General features: G+C 47.9%; 2 protein-coding genes across 15 annotated transcripts in view; one reads left to right on the top strand and one right to left on the bottom strand.

The window, feature by feature from the left end:
• The window catches only part of LOC140216711 (uncharacterized), a 350,595-nt gene that overhangs the window by 318,479 nt on the left and 12,393 nt on the right, over positions 1–19,723 (bottom strand). For 3 of the 9 annotated variants that reach the window (XR_011893368.1, XR_011893367.1, XR_011893366.1), the window contains exon 4: positions 18,528–18,978. The exons of 4 other annotated variants lie outside the window; for them this stretch is intronic. The gene's annotated coding sequence lies outside the window, so the exon portion shown is untranslated. Of the gene's footprint in view, positions 1–18,516; positions 18,979–19,723 lie in introns of those variants that run through there. 2 more of the 9 variants (XR_011893370.1, XR_011893364.1) reach the window with 2 other exon arrangements.
• Positions 1–19,723, top strand: part of LOC126516269 (uncharacterized) — a 70,469-nt gene that overhangs the window by 21,456 nt on the left and 29,290 nt on the right. For all 6 annotated transcript variants that reach the window (XM_055064048.2, XM_072287139.1, XM_055064054.2 and 3 more), the window contains one exon: positions 1,861–1,965. In XM_055064048.2, the coding sequence (XP_054920023.1) occupies positions 1,861–1,965 (105 nt within the window). The remainder of the gene's footprint in view (positions 1–1,860; positions 1,966–19,723) is intronic.

A 19,723-nucleotide genomic window follows, 5' to 3' on the forward strand; every position in this document is an offset into this window, starting at 1 on the left:
TGTAGGAACGACGAGCGAGTGCCGCGTTACGCAGTGGCTCATCGGCCGGGGATCTTGGGCAGCATTTAAATGAACCGAAATGAAAAAAAAAAAAAACGCTCGCGTACTTAGATTTAGGTGAACTCTAGCAATGGGTGATAAAAATTGCCCGCTACGGCTTCCCGCATAATACGCCGCGGAATCTTGGAACGTTAGCCACCGCGATTTATATGCGACGCTCGACCATGGATAGTTCAGATAGATAAAATCCGCAGACTTCTGTTTACTAAAAAAAAATAGCAGAAGAGGAATGATAGGTAGTGAGCATTATAAATAATAATAAACAAATATTTGTGGGCAGCACACAATGAGACTGTTTAGCACTACAAGCTAGCGTATGATACGGTGTCGCTCTTTAGATGAAAACAGATGCTTGATTCACGAATTATGATACTTCGATCGTTGTTGGTCGAGACCGGAAGCGAAATAGATGCCAACGTTTTCTCATTTCACACAAATAACGAAAGAAAGTTTCTGCCTAATTGAATTTGTGGAGACAAAGTTAAGATGCACATTGATTTTGAAAAGAGAGTGAGAGAGAGAGGGAGGGAGAGAAATGCTCGTCGAGCTCACGCTTTGCTCATCGGTCAGAGAAGAGACGAGCTGCGCATCGGTGACGAAATGCTACGCAGCCAATTGCGACTTTGTGATTTGGTGTAACTGAAGGAACCGTGTAACAACAGCGTGACCAGCATCTTTCCTGTCCCGAACAGTTTCTTTTTTCAGCCCCCTGTTGCGCCTTAACACTGCGTGCGGGGGCCGCCTGCACGCGGAAGGCGCTCCGACACAGGATACCCGCCGCATGTAACGGGAGTAGCGTGGCGGCTGGAGGGGCGGGCGCTGCCTGTCGTTTTCCTGTCGCCCGGCAGCTCGAGTTGCCCTTCGGCGACACACAACTAAAAGTGTACCACGTATACCGGCCACACGTCGCGTCACGCAACCGCTGTCGGCGTCTACGCGCGGCCTCGTTTATTCCGCTTTCACCCGGCCGCCTCTGGGGGCTCAGTCACCGTGGCATTGTGCTGCTGAGCCACGGAGCTGGTTGTTGGTTCGATTACGCACGTGGGCCCACGATACCTATACGATGCCACACCGGGCCCATGATACCTATGACGTCACTGTCAGTGACGTCATAGGTATTGACAGCGTCAGTTAGGAACCCCTTATTAATTTACCGATTGATAAAGCTTCCACTTTTAAAGCACCACGTGGCTGAAAATTGAAGGTTTTCAGCGCTTTCTCTGCAGAAAATGTTCAACGTGCGAAAATGCTTCGAAATCAGTGACGCCGAACAGACGTACCTGCGCTGCGGTTCAGGCTTGAAACTCAGAAAGGCGTATTCCGCCGTTCATTTTCTTCTCTGCCAGCCAACGTTTTCCCGCCAGGTGAAATACCTGTAAGGTCTTCAAAGCTTTTCACCTGTCTCGAGTAATTTGCGATAGTCAATAAACAAAACACGTAGGAAAAACGCACAAAGACCTCCCGTTTTCGTCTGGGTGGTTATCGTGGTGGTTCCCGCACATGCTGCTCACTGCGCATGTTCCTTTTTCTGCGTGCACTTTCTGCGTGCCGTACGTGTTCTATAAGCAAGCATTTTGTTCTACCATTATATTGAGAGCAGTAATCCCTACTCACTGGTACGACTTTCATGCCACAGGTGTTGTTCGTATGCCACTGTTGATTTCAACCGCGTTGCGTTTATGCCCAGAATGTGAATATAGCTTTTACAGCGTCTCGCCTTGCCCATTTCATTAAGACCAGGCATACATCATTGCTATTTAGGTATGTCCCGGCTTGAATATGTCTCACCATGTTTTTCAGGGAGACATGGTTGCGGGGAACACATTTAAAGCCAGCGCGAATGGACATCTTTCGTTCACTGACGCGAAGCTCAAGGAAGCCAAAGAAAGGTTACAGAACAAGGGGGTAAGTGATTGCTTTCTGTTAATTCAATTACACTTCCTTTGGTTTTTGTCACAAGCTGTTAGTGTATATGTAAACTCTACAATTTTACGTAACGTTTACGAATTCGGAGTCACCTAAGCGGGCCCTGACCCACTTAATGTTTATCGAAGTAGAGAAAAGCATTCGAAGTTAAAATAGGCTATTTAATAAACACTTTGTCACGAAAAGTACTTCGATGCGTTTCACCAGAAGTGGATTTATTGGCAATCAAACGCGGCGTTCGCGGTGCTTCCGCTCCTCCTTCAATGCCTTTCAATGCCAAGGTTACGACAGAGCGGGGCGTGCTCACAAGGCACCGCCTTCCGTATGTCACCGTGGCGCGCAGTTCACATTTGAATTTGGATGTTATTGTAGACGCCACTGCCCCCGATTTTGGCAGCTCCGACGCGCCAAACCTAAGCCAAACGCGCTTGTCATGAGCGAGCAGCACAGCGCTGAGCCAGTGGACTTGTCGGAGTGCCCTGCAGTTTCTGCGCTACGTAGCAGACCGCAGCTACATGCAGATGTAGTGCATATTGCGCAGCGTTTGCTCTGTGCCCGACAGGGCCCGCGTGAGTCCTCGCGCTCATACGATCCAGTCAGACCATGCTGCGTGGTGCGGACCGGCTTTGTCCTCCGCCTGCATGACTGGCCAATAGTGGCCACATACAACAAGTGCATTGTAACACGAAAGAGTTTTATGGCGGGGTACTTCCTGTAACGGATGCCACATATATTGCCCATGCTCTACAAAGGTCGTCGCGTATTTTTCATTCTAATGTAGTCCAGTCATACTTTGCAAGCACTAAAATCTTTCAGAAATCAATTTTTCCACTTACGAGCGAAGAATGGAATCATTTACCAGAATGTATTGTTGAATGCATATCTCATGTTTCATATGAAAATATATTGAAAAAGCATCTTTTGTAATCCCTCTCCTGCTTGGGCAGCATTGCTGCCTGCAGTATTGTGTAAATAAATAAATAAAGAATGGATGTAACGCTTGCGTTCAGGAGTAAAATAGCTGGCTTGTTGCAGCACTGTGGAAGCTGCACAAATTCTTAGTTGATAGGAACGCCGAGTGCTTACAGTATGATAAATGGCAGTGTATGTAAATATAATGAGCGAAGAATACGAGCTTCTAAGCTCAGAAGGTGAAACGCAGAGCCGTTTCTAATAAGGAAACTTTTCTAGCTAGCCATCACGGTCCATTCTCATGTTCCTTCAATTGTTCGAACACGTTAATTTCAGGGTAGAAGAATATACTTACATAATTACAGCAGAATCGCACCAGTAATTATATCACGGTGCTGGAAGCTGACTCAGCAATACAGTGAGTAAAGAATAGAACAGCATAATGGCGTTGGCAACTGTGGTAATTGTAGCTGCGAACATGCTCACACAAATTTGTGGGGATAAGTCGAAGGGTCTTCGGTTGGAATCGTTCTTTTCTTACACGACAGGCTACGTTAACGCGTCCATGTGTCTTTTCGCATAATTGCCAATGCCTTAACGCTGCGAACCCGGTACTTTCCAGTAACGAACGGCACACGCGTTATCAGCATGATAGCATTTCCTGTCGGCAATGCTAACGCTCGTGCCGTTCGTTACTGGAAAGTACCGGGCTCGGAGCGTTAAAGAAAGGAAACGCATCAAGGCCGATGACGATTATCGTTGTGTGGCAGAAGGGGCACTCCAAAGGGTGTACACTGTTCTTGGAGTGTAAGACGCTTTAGCTACACTCTAAAAACCGTTTGCACCCTTTGGGGTGTATATCTGCCACACAGCGACAATGGTCATCTGCCTTGATGCGTTTCCTTTCTTGCACGCTGCGAACCCGGTACTTACCAGTAACGAACGGCATGCGCGTTATCAGCATGACATAGCATTCCTGACAGGAAAGTAGCGGGCGCGGCGTTTCCAAGAAAGGAAACGCATCAAGGCAGATGACGATTATCGTTGTGTGGCAGATATACACCCCAAATGGTGCAAAGTTCCCTTAGAGTGCAGCTACTCAAATACATGTAAAACGCAGGAATGCGTTTATGAGAAATCCGCCAAACCGATTTGAATCAAATTTGTTGCATTTAAGAAAGTTAAATTGCAGTGATTGCAGCAAATAGAATCTCGATCTAGACAATGGAATTTTTCATGAGAATTGCAGGAAATGAATAAACGTGAAGAATAGAAACATGAAGTTCACAAATCTGCAACTCAACCTAGCAAAACAAATACGCATTTCTATAAACTGCGCCCGTCAGAGTATCAAAAGCGGACAAATTTTATATGCACGAATTTATACCTTGTGCGAGTTTGTTACTAACTTTGGAAGGATGTTTCTAATGCAACATTGACAAAATAATTAGCGGTATATTTATCAGGGTGGCGTATGATATATCATTGCTGTCCGCTTTAGATGTATTACTAACCGCAGTTTGAAGAATTGCGATATCGGTTTTACTTGCTGAGGTTGAGCTCCACACGTCAAGTTTTCTTTCTCGAAATTTTGCATTTTTTAAGGTTTACGTAAAGAAAGTAAGCAGCCTAAATAAAATATCGCTATCGGAAATCACTACATTTTAACACTTTCCTTTAAATTCAACATAATTCATAAGATTTGGTGCAGTGGTTGCTCTTGAAAGCGATTGCAGATTTCGCATGTATGTAGATAGCAGGCCCCGAGCTTACGCAGTAAAAGACGTAAAGTTGCTGCAGTACACCACATCCGCAAGCAGTGGACTCAAAGCGACAATTGTTATTGAAAAAAAAGAATATATAAAAATGATGTTGCACGACTCATCTCATGATGACTGTCGATCGTAATGCTTAACATCAAAGCGTGTAGCAATGCACCATATTTCTGAATTCGCGTTTGTTAAACATCTGCAGTTGTCAATGTGAGACTTCCGTTGGTTTGGATATGTGTAGCCTAATCCGGTATCCTCTCATCTTGGTATAGCGTCCACTTGCCATAGCAAGGCTTGAACATGGCGGCGTGACGACAACTGTGTCACGTCGATAGAATGACAAAGGTGGTGTGACGTCAGCGGGATGATTACAATCCCGTGACCATTGTTAAATGACGACGTTGGTATGACGACGACGTGACACATGACACGTTGGTATGGCATGATGACAACCGGATGGCGACGATGGCATGACGAGGAGAGCCCGATAGAGACTGAACTAGACTCCATGACAACGATGCCGCGTCAGTCCTGGCATTTGTTTGTTTGTTTGTTTGTTTGTTTATTAATTTATTTCTACGTTCTTCACAGACCCCCTTCTGAACTAAACGTAACAGCGCAAACATATAAGACGAGCCACAAAAAGAAAGACACGACACACACTGGCGCTGACTAACAACTTCTTTTTTCTTTTCATCGTCGATGCATATATATACATAGGCCACATAGTCGCGCAGGCGCATAGAAAGCATTACTGACGTCTGCCAACTTATCGTATACGCAAACGTATACGCAAACGTATTTCATACGTTTGCGTATACGATAAGTTGGCAGACGTCAGTAATGCTTTCTATGCGCCTGCGCGATTATGTGGCCTATGTATATATATGCATCGACGATGAAAAGAAAAAAAGAAGTTGTTAGTCAGCGCCAGTGTGTGTCGTGTCTTTCTTTTTGTGGCTCGTCTTATATGTTTGCGCTGTTACGTTTAGTTCAGAAGTATGTACCAACTAGGCCCAAATGAAGTGTTGCTGAAATTCACAGACCCCACGAGGAGCATCGAGTAAGGGGGGCATCGCAGTAAGAAAGTTGCACCGAGAACACCGGAAGGATGAGTAGAAATAAATAATCACTGCAAAACAGGCTTACAAATGCAGAGCTGCGGTAGTAAACAAACATTGGAAAAATTTTATCACACACATAATGAAACATCGCGTAAAGAAAGTGTAGTTCAAAACATTAAAAAAAAAAACAGAAAAAGAAACAATACTAACAATACTGAGATAAACAGAAATTACATTTCGTGGTAGCGTACAAAACAACTGAGATATTTTATTACGCATAACTGCTCGCGCACATGATAGAGAAGTGTAGATTAAGGCCTGAAAGAGGAAAAAAACCTGCGTGACGTTGCACAGGTATACAGAACATGGCAAAAAGTATGACACTTCTTTAAAAAAGACAGAAACTGCATGTTCAAGAGTTGCCCAAATTTATCTCTATCCGTTTGCATGACAGTGATCTCAGGAGGATGAGGAGGAGGAGGAACTTTGCTATTGGAGAAACCGTTGCGCGGTTTATTCCTGGGTGGTTCCCTCTGACAGGGCTCCACTGGCGATCGCGGCTCGCCGGGCCTGGTCGAGGGTCGCCAGTTGGCTTCCCAGGTCCAGTTCGGAGAGTCTCGCCTCCCAAGACCACGTAGTGAGTGTGTGTGTTGTGACTCGTGGCGAAATTGCGTCGCCCGGACGGTCGGTGCATTCGTGTGTTATGTGCGCGAGTGTCGCTGTGTGGTTGCTACACCAGGGACATGTTCTGGACGTATAACTGTCTGGGTAGATTGCGTGTAGACGAGACAAGTGTGGGTATGTGTTAGTTTGCAGGCGGCGCCAGTCCCTTGCCTGGAGTTTATTGAGAGCTGTGTGTGGGGGAGCGTATTGCGTTCTTCCGAGCCGTTGGTCTTGTAGTATTTGTTGACCTGTCGTTAATAACTCGTGGGTCGCTCGTCGGTCTGTCGGGGGCTGAAGAACGGTGTGGTCTGCCGCTCGGCTAGTGAGACCTCCAGCTGCACAGTCCGCCTCTTCGTTGCCCCGCAGGCCTTCGTGCCCGGGGCACCAGACGATACCGTGGGTCCATTGTAGTGTGCGACCCAGGATTCGAATGGCTTGTATAGGGAGTGTTCCATTCAGGTATAAACGACAAGCCGCTTGTGAGTCAGTAAGGACACGGGCGGACCTTCCCTTGCTCTCAGCGTCGCGAAATGCGAGAGCGATTGCTGCTGCTTCTGCTGCTGCGCTGCATGTGGCGCGGATGGAGGCTGAGGCTACCAGGTTCCCCTGATTGACAACGGCGAGTGTGTATTTGAGCCCGCAACGTGGCGACGAGGGCTACGGGCTAGCGTCCGTGTAGTATGTATCCGGGTCTCTGCAACAACGTTTGTGCAACATGCGGGCACGCGCTGCTCTTCTCTCCTGATTGTGGGTGGGGTGCATGTTCTTGGGGATAGGGTCTACTACAATGTTCTCTCTAATGTGGTTAGGCAAGAGTTGTGTTTCTTCTTTGCAGTACTGAGGTGTCAGCGGGTACCCTAGCCGTTGAAGAAGGTGTCTTCCCTGTTGAGTCTTGTTGAGGCGCTCCCTCTGCGCTATGAGCGTGGCACTTGCTAGCTCCTCAAAGGTGTTGTATACGCCTAGCGCTAGTAATTTCTTTGTGCTTGTGCTTGACGGTAGCTGTAAGGCCGTTTTGTACGCCGTTCTTATAAGAGTGTCCATGCGTTCTGTCTCGCTTTTGCGCTTGACTTGATACGGTAGCGCGTACGTGACACGGCTGATGACGAGGGCTTGTACCAGTCTTAAGGTTTCGTCCTCTGTGAAACCATCTTTGCTGCGCGCTACTCTGGCGATGAGTGATGCGGTGCTTCTTATAACGTGATTTAATTTCTCTGAGGCTAGCTTTATGCCGTTGTTCTCCTGGATGTGCATACCTAGTATGCGTGCGGTAGGGACGCGCTTTATAGTTTGCCCGGCAATCTCGAGATGTATTGGCGGGGCTCGATGTTCCTTAGTTTGCTTAGGCCGGACTTGAAGGTACTCCGACTTGTGTGGGGCATACCTCATTCCTGCTGTGGTTAGGTATGACTCGATGTATCCGATAGCTGTGAGTAACGTGTTTTCTCTGTCGCCGTATGAACCCTTGGTTGCCCATAGAGTGATATCGTCGGCATAGAAGTCACATCCGAGTTTTGGGATGTTTTCCAGTTGTAAAGCAAGTTTTCTAAGTCCGATGTTGAAGAGGAAAGGAGATAATAATGACCCTTGCGGAGTACCCTTCTGCGGTAGATCATATATGTCCGATTGTACGCCTGCTATGCCGATGCGAGCTTTGCGGTGGCTGAGAAAAGCCACGACATAATGGTATACTCGCTCTCCACATCCTATGGCGGCGAGGCCATCTAGGATGGTATCGTGTGCTATATTATCAAATGCTTTTTCTACGTCGAGGGCTAGGAGTATGTTGTTGTTGCTGCCCGGTTGTGGGTTGAGGACCTCTTCCTTGAGGAGGAGGAAGACATCCTGTGCTGACATGCCTTTCCGAAATCCGTACATGCAATTGGGGTATAGTCCATGTTCTTCCATGTGTTGTTCCATTCGAGTGAGTACAATTCGTTCAAGAAGCTTGCCTAGGCAAGACGTAAGCGAGATCGGTCGTAATTGATCGAGCCTGCGCGGTTTTCCTGGTTTGGGTATAAGGACTATGTGAGCTGTGGTCCATTCCTCGGGTAATGTTCCGCCCGGTGCCCATATTTCTTCGTTCAGCTGCTTTGTAAAGGCTCGCAGGGTTTCATCGCTTAGGTTTCTCAAGATGGCGATGGTGATCCCGTCGGGACCCGGTGCCGTGTTTTTCTTGAAGCTCTGTGCTGCCGCGTATACCTCCGCATACGTGATGGGTGCATCAAGTATCTCGTTCGGAGCTCCCGGATATTGAGGGTATGGTTTCGGATGCCCGGTCCGGATTCCCGTGTACGTTTGCTGGAGTTCCTGTATGAGTTCATCCTCGGTTCCCGGATATTCGCCAACGAGTTTTTGTAGGGTTGTGTTTGTTTCTGTTTTGGTATTTGAAGGATCGATGATGCTGCGGAGTATGTTCCATGTCTTTTTGGTGCTTAGCGTGCCTTTCAGCGAATCGCAGAACGTGCGCCAATTGTCCCTGTGAACCTTCAGGGCATAATCGTTGGCCTGTTTAGTGACGTTTGAAATCCTAAGTCTAAGTTTGCGATTTAGCTTCTGTTTGCGCCCTCTTCTTGTGAGGCCTCTGCATGCTTCCCATAAGTGTATTAGATGGTTGTCGATTGCCGGCGTGTCGGTATCGGTTTGGTACACTTTAGTGTTGGCGTCATATAGTTCTTTGATGCGTTGGGCCCACTCCTTGATCGTGGTTAAGCGGCCTTGATGTTCCGGGAAGGGCAGACTTGTATCTAAATCGAGCTGTTGCCTCTCCCTAAACTTAGACCAATTTGTAATTTTGGCCTTCCCTAGGGGTCGGCGTAGTTTGGTCGAGGCGCTGGTGATTTCGATAATGTAGTGATCACTACCCAGTGAGTCGTCTAGGACCCTCCAGCTTGTTCCCACGGTATCGTTGGTGATGGTGAGATCAGGAGTCGTGTCCCTGCTGGCACTGTTTCCTATTCGAGTAGGCGTACCTGGTACTGTAATTAGTGTGTATTCATGGCGCTCTATGGATTCTAAGAGCTTGGCGCCCTTGGTGTCTGCTTTCGAGTAGCCCCACGTATTGTGCTTTGCATTGAAATCGCCGGTTATAATTAGGCGATCGCGGTGCTCCAGCATTCCCTGTAGGTGCCGGAACAATGACGCGAAGTCAACCTTTCTGTCGCGGGGGGGACTGTATACGTTGCATACGACTTGTTTAGGTCTTCCCTTCTTGACAGGCCATATCGTGGTGATGAGATGTGGGATTTCCTCACCGGGGAGCACTGTGAGGGTTGTTGCCAAATCTTTGCGGACGAGCGTGGCCACCCTACGGTAGCTGGAGTCGTACTGTATTTTATACCCCATAATTGGCTTCGGTTGCTCTCCCGCCTCTTGCAAGCAGATAATATCCGGGGGTACTAGCGCCGCCTGTACGTATAGCGAGAGGGATGCGTGCTTGCTTTTAATGTACCTACAGTTCCAAGACCAGATCGTGATGCTTTCGGTTTCCATTTGAGGTTTACGGGCCATGATGGGACTTAGAGGGTATTGTGCTGTCTGTGTCGGAAGTTAGCATGCTACCGTCATCTGTCTGAGAGGGTATTTTACTACTTTTTCGTTTACGCTTGGGTTCCTTGGTTAGAGATTCGTTAACGTATTTCTTTAATTCTTGGAATTCCTTAAAGAACTGTTGAAATTGTTGCTGTATTTGTTGTATTATTTGTTGTTGTGATTGTTGCAGTGCTTGTTGCAATTGGTCCTGGGTTACCAGGTTGCTCTCAGACGGTGAGTGCGCCTGAGGCTGCTTTGGCTGTGTTGTTTGGGGGGAGGGGAGCAGTTGTGTTTGTAGTGGCGGATGTCCGGTGAGAGTGCTTAGCTGTGGTAATTGAGATTGTGGCGGTCGCTCACAGGTCGCAGCGTGTGCCGATTCAAGCATGGCTACTCTTTTCATTAAAGTTTCGATTTCGTGTTCGTAGTCGATTAGACGTTGTTTTTGCTGTCTATTTTCCTCAATGACTCTCTGGTATTCTGGATTTTGTGTGATCGGTATGGATGTGTTTCGTGGCTTGGGAGAGACGACTTCCGCCCAGCTTACCTCGTGTGAAGGCTTCTGCTTCCTTGCCGGAGGCGACGGGTTCCTTTCGGGTGTCGGTGGTGCCCGATGCTCGCGGCTCGCTGACCGGGAACGGGAGCGGGATTGGGAGCGGGAGCGTTCCTCAGTATTGACCGGCCGGCCGCGAGTGTCCGCCCTGTAGGTCTCTTCTTCGTCTTCCGAGGCGAACCATCGTGGGGCTTTCGACTTCATCGGGGCTGATAATGGTGTGGGTCGGGGTCGAACCGGTTTGAGTCGCTGCTTGCACGAATGGTGACCGGTTGGGTGGGCCTCCCCGCACGAGGCGCAGTTTATCTCGCATTTGTGTCCGTCAGTTGGGTTAAGCAGTCCGCACAATCTACAGATGGGTCTGTCTGGGTTTAGGCACACGTCGGTACGGTGGCCCTTTTCCCTGCACATCTTGCAGACTTGGAGCGTCGGTCTAAATGGGTAGCAACGGAGTTCACCTCCGTAGTAGTACACAAATCGTGGTAGATGGGGACCGATAAAGGTAAGCGCTGCACTTTGAGTGGCACCGATCATCCTGGCTGTAAGGATTTCCACGCCTTGTGTTCTCACTCTGAGGTGGGCCATGAGGGTTTCAGTGGTTGTGTGCAACGGTATTCCATGTACCACTCCTCTGAGGGCGCCTTCTCCTTGGGCGGTGTATGCACGCACTGCGTGATTTCTGCCACTAAGCGTTAAGGTGTGGATGTGTCTTGCTTTTTCGGCGACCTCTTCGTACTGGGTCGATAGGATGGCTATGTTGGATCCCGGGTTGATTCTCAGTATGAATTTGTCATCCGTGAACTCGTTGTGGCACGCGTCGATGATCGCTCGTGCAAGAGTATGAGTGAGCACGTTTCTTAATGGCAGACCTTGGTTTGGACGAATGATTATTTTGTAGTCATTTTTCGGGAGCGGCGGAGGTCTAGCGACTCCGCGCTGTTGATGTCTTAGTGGTAGTTTCGGAATGTTGGGGCTTCACACTACTGCGTCGCCTCTCCAAGGCTTCTTGCTTGCGTTGCTTTTGTGTTCGTACGGATTGCCAATTGAGATCTTCTCTCACGGTGCTATGGTACAGAGTTTCTTGGCTCACCGGTTCGGTAGTCTGGTCCATGCGTTCTTCTTCGTGTCCTCCGGAAGTTGTATGAAGGGGGTCAACGATCGTAGTCGCTTCGTTCACCATGGTTAGGCCAAGTGCCGTCGCGGGAATCCCCGTCGGCGAAGCGAGCGGCTGCCGCCGCAGGTTAGGGTTAGCGGCTCACCCGTGGTGACGAAACTTTCAGGAATCCTCCTGGGGCCCTCGGTGGTCGGATTTCCACGGGGGTGGCGTCGATGCGGTCCTAATAACGTTAGGAAGCTGGAGAATTCGTGTCGTTTTCTGTTGAAAACACCATAAATACTCGTGAAACTACGGAGCCCGACGCGAGCCGGTGTTGACGGCGTTGCGTTCGGTCAGTCAGCTTTGCTACGAGCCATCTCAGGAAGAGAATCCCATAAACTGATGGCTCGTAGCAAAGCTGACTGACCGAACGCATCGGTGTTTCCGTAGGTGGGAGTGAACCTTAACTCATAATTCAGTCGTCGCGATACACAACTTGCACGTTCCAGCAGCAAAGACGATGACTTCGTTTCATGAATATATTTGTGGAGCAACGACAGCAATAGCCCGTCACGACTACTTAATACAGGAAGTGAAACATTTTACGTCGGTTTTACACCTAATTGACCCGTCAAAGGCCACAAGACACACGGGAAGCCGACAAACCGTCTCTCAAGGAAAGTGCACGGCATGGTATGAACGTTCTTCTCCACCACCGTCACCATCTTTGCGACAAACCGTATATCTCATCTTGGCGCCTACAAGACACTATGAGTCTCTTTTCCGCGGTGAGCTTCAAGCATTGTTATTGGGCGTAATACACATTTTGTCTTGTGCTGTAAAGCACACCAAAGCACATCTGTTATTTGGAATGCTCATAAGACATTTGCCATCACTTTTTCTCTAATGCTTGACGGCACAAATTGTTCTAGCACATTTTTAATGTTATGTCTGCCTTGCGCGCAGGTGGATATCTGTTTTATTTATTTGTTTACAAAATCAGGTTCTTTGCCCAGCCAAATAAAAACGTTTGCAACGTACCGTGCATGGTATCCCGTCAGTTGGAAGGCAAGTCTAATTGGTCGCTGTCGACATTGTGTCGTGCTTCACTGTTGAGCAGCAATGACCCGATTGCACAGTAATAACAAGCTTCGCCAATTGGCTACAGATTATTCCTATAATACTCCAAGTGTTCCAAAAAGGCATATTTTCCCCCTCCAAAACTGCTCCAAAATGCAGGTGTGGCTTCTCGTAAACTGCTCTAGAACGACATTTTTCCTACTCCAAAAATTGCTCCAAATCCTAAATTGTCTGGACAGCCGCTATTGGTGGCTTTCAAAAAGACCGATTGCATGGTGGGCTAGTTGGTGTGGCATTATTTACGCAGTAGCGCAGAAGGACGGTGGTGCAGTTGCATCAACGAGCGATTACGTGATGTTAAGAACGGCCAGCTGCAGTGCAAGCTTTGCCACCCAGTTGCGACTATGGCGGTAACATTCCGGGAGCGTCGCCGCACACTTCTAGCCACGGCGTGACTAAGTCGACTGTGTGTGAACAACAATACGTGCGTCCTCCATTCTCCGTCGTTGGAGCCGAGTTTGACGAAGTCGCCATTGCAACTAAACGGGCCCGGCGGACCAACTATTGTTACTGAGCTGCGGGAACTTCAACAGATACCCCTTCCCACGCGCCGACCAAGACGCCCAACAATGGGCTGCCGGCGGGCGCGCTGCAGTTCGGGGAATAAATGCCCCTACTGTGCCTCGTTCTCCCCTACGGTGCCTGGTCAACTATACGGTGCTTAGACGGCCGTTTCCGTCAACTGAGTATCGGGAGAGGACCGAGTGTTTAAAAACCACTGTTGTGCGGCTGCTCAGGACACTCTCTCTCAAGCAGTCATGTTAGACTGATGTGCCTTCTCAAACAGTCATGCTAGACTGATATAAATACTGTAAATAAGCCCATATTCATCGTTCTCAATGAGAAGCTGTCCTTCCTTTCATCAACGTCCCCAGCGTGGATAAGTTGGACGACGGCATGGGTCAGCTACCTTCTAATTCATGCCCGACTCCAATCTTGACAACGGATCACGAGCGATGGGATTGAACCCCCAATTATAACAGTGAGCACTGGCATAACACTGAGAAACTAGCCTTATCAGGCTACCTTGTCGCGCTTTGCGCACGCTGCGGATGCAAGCCTCTGTTTGACCGCACTGATTTGCTGCCCGCAAACAATGACCAGCTCAATAGAGAAACTGAATAAGCTGCAGAGATTAGGAAAATAAATTGTGTTAAATTGCCCGTTAGTCTCCTTATCAGAGAAAGAAATGTTGATGGCATTTATTCTGGTCCTTCGGAACGCGCATCAGCGCGTAGCGGGTTGCTCCGACGTCGGTACAGAAGGAAGGAAGGAAGGAAGGAAGGAAGGAAGGAAGGAAGGAAGGAAGGAAATCAACCTTATCCGAGGTCCTGCAGGCCACGATAGTTTTGGGAAACTCAACCGGGTGGTTGAGTTTCCTGGCGGCATCGTGGACCTGCTGGACGGCCCAGAGTTGGAGAGCTAGTTCTTCGCTCCGGATTGCTTCTTCAAACTTACAGAAAGGCAGAGCCTCTCTGCTGCGTCGTGGGCCTGATGGACAGCCCATAGCTGTGCTTCAAGATCGGGGCTCCTTAGGGCAGCTTTTCATTTGGACGACTAACGCCGCCGCCGCCGCCTAATGCGCGGCACCGCCAGAGCGTGTGTTCTAAGCTAGCTACGTCTGAGCATAGCTCGCAAATATTGGTCGATCGTATGTATGGGTAGATTATGTGTAACAATGCGACGTTAGGGTTTGCCCCGACCTCGAGTAACCAGAGCGTTGAAGCATGTGATCTGCATAGTTCTCTATGTGGCAGAGGTTATCATCTCCGTGGCATCTGCGGCTTGATGTTCTGGTCCCGCAGATTCCGCAGGACCTGCACCGAAATGGTGCTCTTGGCGAACGCTTGGACCATCGTTTTCGAGTCACTGTAGATGGTGGTTCTTCTGTCACCCAGCAGAGTCAGGGCTACCGCCACATGGTCCGCCACCTCGGCCGGCGTCGTTCGAACCGACGTAGAGTTCGTGATTTTCCCGTAGTGATCGATGCCTACCGCAACATCACATCACAAAGGCATGCACGAGCCTCACAAGATTGTCCTTTTTAATACCCTGCTGCCGTTTGGTAACTTTCCGTATTTGTTTTCTTGCTAGTTTAGACAACCTCAGGATATTGGAGCCGTTCGTTTCGATCGTCATACCCAGGACCGGGAGGGAGTCCATCCTGGGGATGACACCGCTCTCACTTGTCCATAGAGTGATCTCGACGTCTTCTACCGGCTTCCAACCCTTCAGTTTGGGCTCCCTTTCTCTGGATCTCCAATGAAAAAGTTCCGTTTCCGCAGTGAACACCGAAGACCGGTCGGCTTGAGATATTCTTCCGTGATTTCGGTGGCTTCCTAGCTGCCACGCAGCCTCCACCCGTCCGTCACTGTTTCCGGTACACCAAATGGTGATGTCGTCTGCATATATTGTGTGAATAATGCCGTTGACGTCGAAGGGTCTCCTCGACAGACCGATTACGACAAGATTAAAGAGGGTTGGGGATATGACAGACCCCTGTGGCGGCGCTCTGCAACCCAGCCTAACCGATTCCGAAACGAGGTCTCCCGCCATGAAAGTGGTTTCTCTGTCCGCAAAGAACGATCTCGTGTAGTCCTGAATGTGCTTTCCCAACCCGAGGTTAGAGATTTGGTTCAAGGCAGAGTGGAGAACGTTATCAAAGCATCTCGCCAGGTCTACTCAGAGTATGGCTCTCGTGTCCTTCGTGTTATGATAAATGACTTAATCTTTGATCAGCTTCATGCCATCCTGCGTTGACAGTTGAGGCCGAGAGCCTATCACATTGTGCGGGTAAATATCCCGCACAATACGGGTACCAAGAGAAGGGAAGTGCAGTAAAGGACAGAAGACTAGGTGCTGTTACAAAATGAGGAAATTTGCGGGTGCTAGTTGGAATTGGCTGGCGCAGGACAGAGGCAATTGGAGATCGCGAGGAGAGGCCTTAGTCCTGCAGTGGAGCGAAAGTAGGATGCTGCTGATGATGATGGAATATCCCGCTTTTCCAGTCCACCACGGAAGCACGGGCCACGAGCTCTACCTGGTGGACCGTGCTTGCCTAGAAGTGTCACCCAGCGGCTTTCGGACCTCTAGGGGCCCAACCACATTTGAATAGATCCAATAATACAGTTTTACCCATCCGTCCAGGTATTGCATGACCCTGTTTAAGTTTGTTTGTTTGGCCATCTTGCCAACACACGAAGTTAGTGAAAGCGGTCAGAGGTTGTCGAGACTGGGGGGTTTGCCCAGCTTGGGGATGAGTATGGTAGTAGCCCTTTTCCACATCGCCGGTAATCTTCAGTGTTTATACATCTGATTGATGACGTCCATCAGGTACTTCACCGACTTGTCAAGTTCCTCAATGTCCTGTTTGTAACTCTGTCCGCAGCCGGCGGTTGTAAATAAAGTTTTCTCTTTCTCTTGTTGCGTTAGCTGCTCCCAGCTGCCCTTGCTGGATTGATCGGTTTATGCATCGTCCTTCTCACTTCCTTTTGCACTGCGACATATATATATATATATATATATAGCGCTGTGTCCCATCTGTTTATTTCGCCATCCGTGTGCATGCTTCATGTGAGCTCGAAGAACTGTCCGCCTGGAAAAATTTTCTTATATACACTTCACTATCACTAATACTGCTTTGCCTTTCTGGTGAAACTGCAGCCTTTCCTTCTTTTTATTGCGACACCGAGTATAAACGCTGCTGTGCACGACTACTATTGATTCCGATTTACAGTGAAACCGGCTTGGCCTCATTTCGGTTACTGAATGAATTATATATATTTATGACCTCTGCATGGCGAAGTTTCCATCCCTAATAAATGTTGTAAATTATTATATTGCTTGCTAGAAAGAGAAGCAATATTGAGGCACGTAGACTTCACGTGGATTTCAACTGCCGTTGGCAAAACTCTACCAAAGGGCCACTGCAGGTTTCTTTCAGGGACAGATAAGCATGCAAAGCAATTTGAAGCGAGGTTAACATGCAGCAACATATTCATTCTCTAGGCATAGGTTACTCATATCATTAGACATAGTCAAGTTGGCCTTCTCTGCAAGAGAATCCTTCTCTTGAATAAAATTAACTTCGTCGTGTCTGTATATTTAAGTTTATTGTATCTGTGCAAGGTGTTCGCAGTGGAAATGGGGAGTCAGTCCAACCATTAGTGCCTACACGCGAGAGGAATACATTGGAAGCAAAATGGTGTCATCTTGCCTTGACTATGTGAATGTAAGAGCCCCATTGGCTATCACCGTTTCAGCGGTAATAAAGTGCAAACTGGCGAATCATTATATTGTAGGCTGTCATCTTGCCTTTCAAGTTCCCTTTACATCCCGCCCTAACCTTCATCGCCTAAACATCCTTGATATCGCTAAATTTGAAAGTCTTGTGGCCAATTATGACTGGACCAAATTTTTACGTAATGTCACGACGTCCACCGCTTATACGCGCTTTGTTGATGCAATCCGTTCTTTAAAAATTACCGCCCAGAAAACAATCACCGGGAAAAAACGCAACCCCAAACTTCCATGGCTAACGTGCGATATACTGACGGCTATTAAAGAAAAAGATGCCGTTTGGTCACGTTGTAAGCGTTGCCCAAACAATACACACCTTAGAGATCTGCACAGATCGCTCCGGAACAGGGTAAACGCCATGATTCGGTAGGCAAGGCGTCAGTGTTACACTAAGACCTTTTATGAAAGCAAACACTCCCCAAAAAGACATGGTCAGCTATTAATGAAGTGTTCGGGCGAAACACCAATCAACCTTTAGAAGATGTATTCGCAAAGCATTTCAGCAAGCTTACGTCAGCGGTTCAAGAATTTAATTACTCTTTTTCTATAGTGTCTTCATATTTTCATCCTTTTGCTCCAGATGCGTCTAGCGCTGTTCTTAATACTGTACGATCGGCATTCTTGCCGCCGGTTACTGCAGGAGACTTGCACAGCATCTTATTTGGCTTTAGACCTAAGAAACCACCTGGTATAGACGGTATCTCCATACATGATATTCAACGTAAATTTTCTGTGCTTGAATCCGTTCTTCTCTTCATTATTAATGGGTATCTGGATCATTGCATTATTCCCGACGATTTAAAAGTGGCTGTGGTTAAGTCGCTCTATAAGAGTGGTTCTCATAGCAAAGTAGAGAACTACAGACCGATTTCCATTCTGCCTGCAATCAGTCAAATAATCTAAAGACACCTGCTCGTAACACAGACCCAATAGCTGACATCAGTCAAAAAGGGTGTTTTGCACGTCTTCCTACTGTTACTGTGTGAAGTAAGTGCAAATCTTCTTGCGAATTTATAATTACGTAATAATAATTATAGCCCACGCTCGGCCGCAAAGGTGAATCATCAAGCAGCACGGCCTTAAATAATGGTAAAATGGTCCTTTGTACACGATTGCTTATACAAAAGTGCACTGCGAATTGCAAAAGTTTTCCTAATGTCCTGGGAGAATTTATTGCGCCACAATGTTGAAATCTTGAGGGAATGAGGTGCATTTTATGAGAGATGCACCGGCAATGTCTAAAAAATTGCAGTTAGTTACAGCGTGCAAGTACGACTACGAATAAAAAAAGAGGAAGTCTTCGAAAGTGTCGCACGGCCGTCATCAGCTTAGTTCCTAACGTCGCTAGCGAGTTCTATGGCAATGAAAATGCAATGTATATTAAGTGCAAGCCGTGGCACAGTTAACATTTATGGTGCAATTAGGAGCGTTGCCAATAGTTGTTGGGTCCTGATTTGTTTGCATATTAAGAAGTTTTGTAGATAATTTCCCCTGTATCTTCGGTGGACTAAACATGAAGCCTTGCTTACAGTTGATTAAAATTAGGGGCAAGTTATGGACCAGGTGTAGACGAAGTTTCAAGCATGTGGAATAATTAGAGCCTCAGCAGTAGTAAATTACGTATGCAAGGGCTCTGGAGTATTCATCATCTAGAGCCCCACTGCAGTGCGATGCGCCCAAGACCATGCAGGCACTGGACGACCCACATTATGAGCTCCGGTCGCTTATGTGTAGGCGCAGTTGGTCATGCATGTCTCTTGGTGCAGAATGTCACTCTTCTATGGAATCGTATCATATATAGGGAATTTTATGGAATCATAGTTATTGAGATACGGGGAATCTCTTACTGGTGAAGATGGGCCTTTCGTGGTGGCCAATGGCTCCAAGTTGTGCGCTTGCTTGCGTAGCCAAGTCCATGTTCTCAACTTTGACTACCAAGTCGTTGTGGTGGATTCTTTTAATCCGGAACTGCAGAAGCAATATTTCTTTCACTCTTTCTGCTGTCTTACAACAAGATGTCATGAGTAAATGCACATCTTAGCAATATCTAACATTCGTGAGCATATTAAAGAATATAATGAAATAACAAAAATTATGGCTATTTCATTTCTAAACTAAATTTCGCGGTCGTGGAAGCTGACGCTTCCGAAGCATTGTATGACCAATGAAAAGAACCATGAAGATGTGTAGAGTAGCGCGTGTCTGTCGGTATTCCCAGGGCACCTACATCCAGGTGGCGTTCTTACAATTGCTAGTGGGTACATTTCTTGTGGCGCTCGACATTTCTGCGCAGGCGCGAGCAAGAGCGGTTGCGAGAGAGAAATTCCATCTGGGGGCCTTTGCTCCTTGAATATTTGATTCTGCCTGGGCACTACGGAGGAGGTTTCTTGGCACGTGTTGTAGAATTGCCCTCTAGACATGCCGGCATTGCGGAGTGCAGTCGAGTTTGTTTATGCTCCGCCACTGGCTGCCCGCGCGGTTTGCCAGTGGGCATGGGCGCCCCGTTTGGTGATCACTGTGTCTGAAGGGGCAAGGTTCTGACTGCTGTTGTATACGTCACACGTAGCTTTTTTTGTCGCGACGATAGATTGCATTCTTGACAAGTACTGCTCCGGGAGGGCACATGTAACCGGCAAATGGAGGCCTCAGGAGAGCACCTCAAATTATAGTAAAGAAGGTGTCGCAGGAGCTGCAGGGCACCCAAAGGGTAGTG

This window comes from Dermacentor andersoni, chromosome 3 (genome assembly GCF_023375885.2).
Source record: "Dermacentor andersoni chromosome 3, qqDerAnde1_hic_scaffold, whole genome shotgun sequence".
NCBI classification, from domain to species: Eukaryota; Metazoa; Arthropoda; class Arachnida; order Ixodida; family Ixodidae; genus Dermacentor; species Dermacentor andersoni.